Source organism: Gorilla gorilla, chromosome 16 (genome assembly GCF_029281585.2).
Source record: "Gorilla gorilla gorilla isolate KB3781 chromosome 16, NHGRI_mGorGor1-v2.1_pri, whole genome shotgun sequence".
Lineage (NCBI taxonomy): Eukaryota > Metazoa > Chordata > Mammalia > Primates > Hominidae > Gorilla > Gorilla gorilla.
In genome coordinates, this window is record NC_073240.2 from 52,875,681 (window position 1) to 52,880,560 (window position 4,880).

At 50.7% G+C, this 4,880-nt stretch overlaps 1 protein-coding gene across 2 annotated transcripts; it reads right to left on the reverse strand.

Moving 5' to 3' along the window:
- Positions 1 to 813: 813 nt before the first annotated feature.
- On the reverse strand, positions 814 to 4,457 carry BCL2L10 (BCL2 like 10). 2 transcript variants are annotated; one of them, XM_004056198.2, is made up of 2 exons: positions 3,812 to 4,457; positions 814 to 1,525 (listed from the first exon to the last, which is right to left on the reverse strand). In XM_004056198.2, the coding sequence occupies exons 1-2, from the start codon at positions 4,298 to 4,300 to the stop codon at positions 1,400 to 1,402; spliced, it is 615 nt and encodes a 204-aa protein (XP_004056246.1). In that variant the 5' UTR covers positions 4,301 to 4,457; the 3' UTR covers positions 814 to 1,399. The 2 variants fall into 2 exon arrangements, with proteins under 2 accessions (XP_004056246.1, XP_018866051.1); XM_019010506.3 differs by having other exon boundaries at positions 814 to 1,526; positions 3,743 to 4,457.
- Between the last annotated feature and the right edge of the window lie 423 nt (positions 4,458 to 4,880).

The window sequence follows — 4,880 nt, forward strand, 5'->3', positions numbered from 1 at the left end:
TACTAAAGATGCAAAAATTAGCTGGGCATGGCGGCCGGCATCTGTAATCCCAACTACTCGGGAGACTGAGGCACAAGAATCACTTGAACCCGGGAGGCAGAGGTTGCAGTGAGCTGAGATCTTGCCACTGCACTCCAGCCTGGGCAACAGAGCAAGTTAAAAAAAAAAAAAAAATCCAACACTGCCAAGAGTGAAGAACTAAGCACTCTCATGCCCTGATGTAAGTTTGGACTGGTCGAGCCTATTTTGAGTAATAACTTGGGAGTAGCCAAATTTTAATACACATCCATTGGGACTAAATTCTCTATATTCTCATTCTAGGATTCTTTTACCAATGTAATCATATGTGTGCAAGGCTATGCACAAAAAATTCCATGCAATGTTTCTAGTAGCCCCCAAAGGAGAAACACCCTGAAATACACAGCGGTGGAAAGGTAATTAAATTAGCATATCCTGTGATAAGAATGCACTGCAACAGTCCAAACAGTGAGGCAGAGCTGCATGTTCTGGAGAGAAAGACCTCATAAGATTAAGTCAAAAGAGCAGGTCCAGTTAAGTTTTATAAAATGCAAGTATAATAATGAGCGGGAAGGCCTGCAGGGAATCATGCTGTCAACCACCTTGCAGGTGGGTGACAGTTTGCAGAATGGAAGGGGGAGAGGAAGGAAGGACTTTGAGCTTGTGCGTTAAGTGTTGAGGAAAAAAAGTCAAGCACTGTTACATGTATATTTAAGGAGACAATAAAAACAAATTGTCATCAATTCTACTTACTCCTAAGAATGAACGCTTATCGAAATAGGAAAGACAACTAAGTTTTTTTTAAAGGTACAAATTTATTAAAATTTTGCAGTTAACAATTTATTGAAGAAATTAGTATGTTAACTATAAAAACCTAGAAGTCCCAGGAATTAGATTTCAAAGGATTTGGTTTCAAAGAATTCCTTATAAGTGATTTTAACATTACATTCTTTGTTAAACTGGGACTTTTTCTACTTTGGGGATTATTTTGCCCCAGCTGTGGCCATGTTTAAAATTAGTCAGCAGCACATGAAGTTGTGGAGAGATGAGAGGTTCGCACTCTTATCCAAGTTTTAGCAAATAGCACCGTATTTCCCATTTAATGGAATGCAGTTTCTTCTGTGGTTCTTTGGCATAATGAGGCTCTAGACTCCCCATTTCTTTCACTCAAGGAAGAGCTATTTGCATTCTTGTCCTCACACCTGAGTACTTGTCACAAGTTAAAACACTGGCCAAATCACCACCTCAGGACTCCTTGTATGCATTCAGGTAAAAACGTCTGGGGTGGGGGAAGGTGCTTCCCCTCAGTTCTTGTTCTCACACATCTGTCATTTAGTTGGTCACAGTTGGGCAGGTAGAAGCGGGTTAAAAGTTTTAAAACTCATAATAATCGTGTCCAGAGATAAATGAAGGCTGTTGCTAACAAGCATGACAGAAAAGCCTGGACCAGCTGTTTTCTCCAAAAAGCCAGCGGAAAGGGGGTCCTGAAGAAGTGACAAAAGCCATCCTACAGGGGGGAGAGAGAAAAGTTAGATTGCCTCATGATGCTGAAAACCTCACTCAAAACACGCAGGAACTTCCAGATTAAACAGCAAAGTAAAGTTTGGATTTAAAAAGTAAAAGGAAAGGAAATTCTGACCAATACACATCCAGTAATGAGGAGCCCTTGAGGAGTGAGGATTGGTAAGTCTAACAGAGTGAACAGAAGCAAGCATTTAACTTTGTCACTTGGTGCAGGAACACTCATATCTTGACTCAAAACCAAGAGGAAGGTAGCTTATTATGCTCTTTCTGAGCAAAGAAGAGATGCCCTTTGGGAAACTGTCAAGTCACTAGATTGAAAAGTTATCACCTGAGACTACAGCAAGCACCAACCCCATTTAGGAAGGGAATTGAACTCCAGGCTGTGGCATTTTAACTGCAATGGGCAGAGACAAGGGTGAACTATGTTTACCCAATTTGAGAATTTCAGCTTTTTTTTTTTTTTGAGACAGAGTTTCGCTCTTGGTGCCCAGGCTGGAGTGCAATGGCAAGATCTCAACTCACTGCAATCTCCACCTCCTGCTCAGCGATTCTCCTTGCTCAGCCTCCCTAGTAGCTGGGATTACATGCACCTGCCACCGTGCTTGGCTAATTTTGTATTTTTAGTAGAGAGGGGGTTTCACCATGTTGGTCAGGCTAGTCTTGAACTCCTGGCCTCAGGTGATCCACCTGCCTTGGCCTCCCAAAGTGCTGGGATTACAGGTGCGAGCCACTGCACCCAGCCAAGAATTTCAGCTCCTTGGTATTACAAGATTATTCTTTCATCAACAGTGATTAGCCAAAAACAAACAAAAAAAGGCTTCAACGGCCCCTTTCCAATTCTAATCTCTTCTTCAGGTACAGAGAGCCTGGAGGGGCCAGATGCTGTATTGAGACAGGGCTCAGGTGAGGCTCTTAGGCACGCAGCTGAAGGGAGTTCACCGGCTCAGAGGGTTGAAGACCAACACTAACATTATGAACAAGGCAGGAGTTCCTGCTAACACATCTCCCACTCCCTTTCCCTTCTCAGATAGAACCCAACTTGTCACTATAGAAAGTCTAAATGGGGGCCAGGTGAGGTGGCTCACGTCTGTAATCCCAGCACTTTGGGAGGCTGAGGCAGACAGATCACGAGGTCAAGAGATCGAGATCTTCACCAACATGGTGAAAGCCCATCTCTACTGAAAACACACACACACACACACACACACACACACACACACACACACACACACACACACACACACACACACACACAGCCAGGCTTGGTGGGGCGCGCCTGTAGTCCCAGCTACTCCGGAGGCTGAGACAGGAGAATCCTTGAACCCGGGAGGCAGAGGTTGCAGTGAGCTGGGATCCACCACTGCACTCCAGCCTGGCCACAGAGCGAGACTCCGCCTCAAAGAAAAAAAGAAAAAGGTCTAAATGGAAACTGCCCCCAGGAGGCTACATTTCGGATCAAAAAACTTGCTGGTTTTAATAGTTTGGCTATAGGTATCCGATAACATGGGCCACTTCAGTCATTGAATCAACGCCAATAAGGTTGTGGGGAAAGAAATGGGGTCTATCTCAGAGCCCCAGAGGCATGCGGTGGGCTCATCACCAGGTGGCTTTCCTCGATCATCAACTGCAGGGCAAGGGCCTGTCCCTCTAACCTTGACCACAGAGATGAAGGCTTGCAGCTGAAAGCCAGGGGCCTAGAACGTTCTCACCGAGGACTGGGTGCAGAGGACTAGAAGTTAAGGAACCCTGGGTCAGCGCCACCACTGGGCGACCACCACACTCCACAACCTCTCTGGCCAGGCTGAGAGGCGTAGGGGGTTGTGATCAATGGGCCTGAGTCTCTCCAAAGGCGCATTTAATAGGCGAAGGAGAAAAACACCCCACCTGGCCGGGGCCCCGCCATTGCTGACTTCATTGGTTGGGGATTTCTATATGAGCAAAACGTTCAGACCTAACGTGGGTGCCCCCCTAAAAGTCCCCGACGGCTAAGGCCAGGGCAAGGTCCAAGTGAGCAGACCTAAGCCTGCGCAGCTGCTTCGGAACGGTTCATAGCCGTGTAACAAGGCCGATTTCTGCCGGCCTTTCTGCCAGGGGAGGAGAAACCCCAGACTTCACACCGAACGTTCCAGGCCCGCTGGAACGAGCCTTTCTGCTTTCACGAAACCTCGTTCCAGGGGCCTGGCGCGGTGGGTTCCTCATCGTGCCAGCCTCGTGGGCTCTTCCCGGCTGCCCGTCCCGCCCCGTGTCCCGGTGTCCGCCGCGTGCTCACCCAGCCGCCCTGAGCCTGCAGCCAGGCGCGGTGCTGCCCCATGAGCCGCGAGCTCAGCAAGGCCACCAGGCGCTGGCAGTCCCGGGCGACGTCGCCCTCCTGCTCCTTTAGCCGCGGCTGGAAGCCCCACTTCTTCCACCGGGCGGTCACCAGCGGCCCTCTCTCCAGCAGCGTCCCTGCGAAGGTCACGAGCGTCACCACTCTGCCCCAGGTGGGGCCGGGGCTGTCGGAGAGCACGGAATCCGCCATCAGCGCCACCAGCTCGAAGCGGTTCCCGGGGTAGCCGAGGTAGGCGGAGAAGAAGGACCGGTGAATCTGCCGTAACCTGGCGGCCGCGGAGCGCAGCACGGCGGCCTCGGGCGTGGACGGCGTCGGCTCGGGGGTGCCGGGTTCCCGGGCGCAGTACCCCAGGTAGTCGGCCAGCAACCGCTCGGTGCGCTCCCGCAGCGGGTCGGCCATGGTGGTGCGCTCCCGCCACTGGTCAACCATGGTCCGGCCTCTGCTGGGGCGCCGGGCCTTCGCTGGTTTTCTTGGCCCGGCCGCGCCTCCCCCAGGGTAGGGCTGCCGTGCCCCGCCCCGGCCCCCGGCCCCCGGCCCCCGGCCCCCAGCCCCCGGTATATTGTTTTTCAGGATTGAGAGAAGAGCCTTTGATGGGAATCCCACCTGTACCTGTTCCAGTCCCCAAGGCAAGGCCTGGTGGTGCACACGTGTTCGCGTAGCAATTAGATGCACTGTGAGACTGGGTTATTTAGCTCCAGTGGCGCGATCTCGGTTCACTGCAAGCTCCACCTCCCAGGTTCACACCGTTCTCCTGCCTCAGCCTCCGGAGTAGCTGGGACTACAGGCGCCCGTCACCATACCTGGCTAATTTTTTTGGATTGTTTAGTGGAAACGGGGTTTCTGGCAAGCACTAACAGGAGAGAGTACAGACCTCTAGAATTCTAAAGTAAATCTAAAACCTCTTCTGAAGATAACTACTCTCCTTCTGAGAAGCAGGTTCTGCCTTGATAGAGGCAGAATGCCTGACCATGAAGCTTGAGCTCCCATCATGAACTGGATGTCATCTGAC

Coding starts and splice junctions, on each gene's coding strand:
- BCL2L10 (XM_019010506.3), bottom strand. CDS start 4,300: ATGGTTGACCAGTGGCGGGAGCGCACCACCATGGCCGACCCGCTGCGG. Junction 1,527..3,742: donor AGAGCCCACGAGGCTGGCAC/GATGAGGAACCC, acceptor CTCCCCCCTGTA/GGATGGCTTTTGTCACTTCT.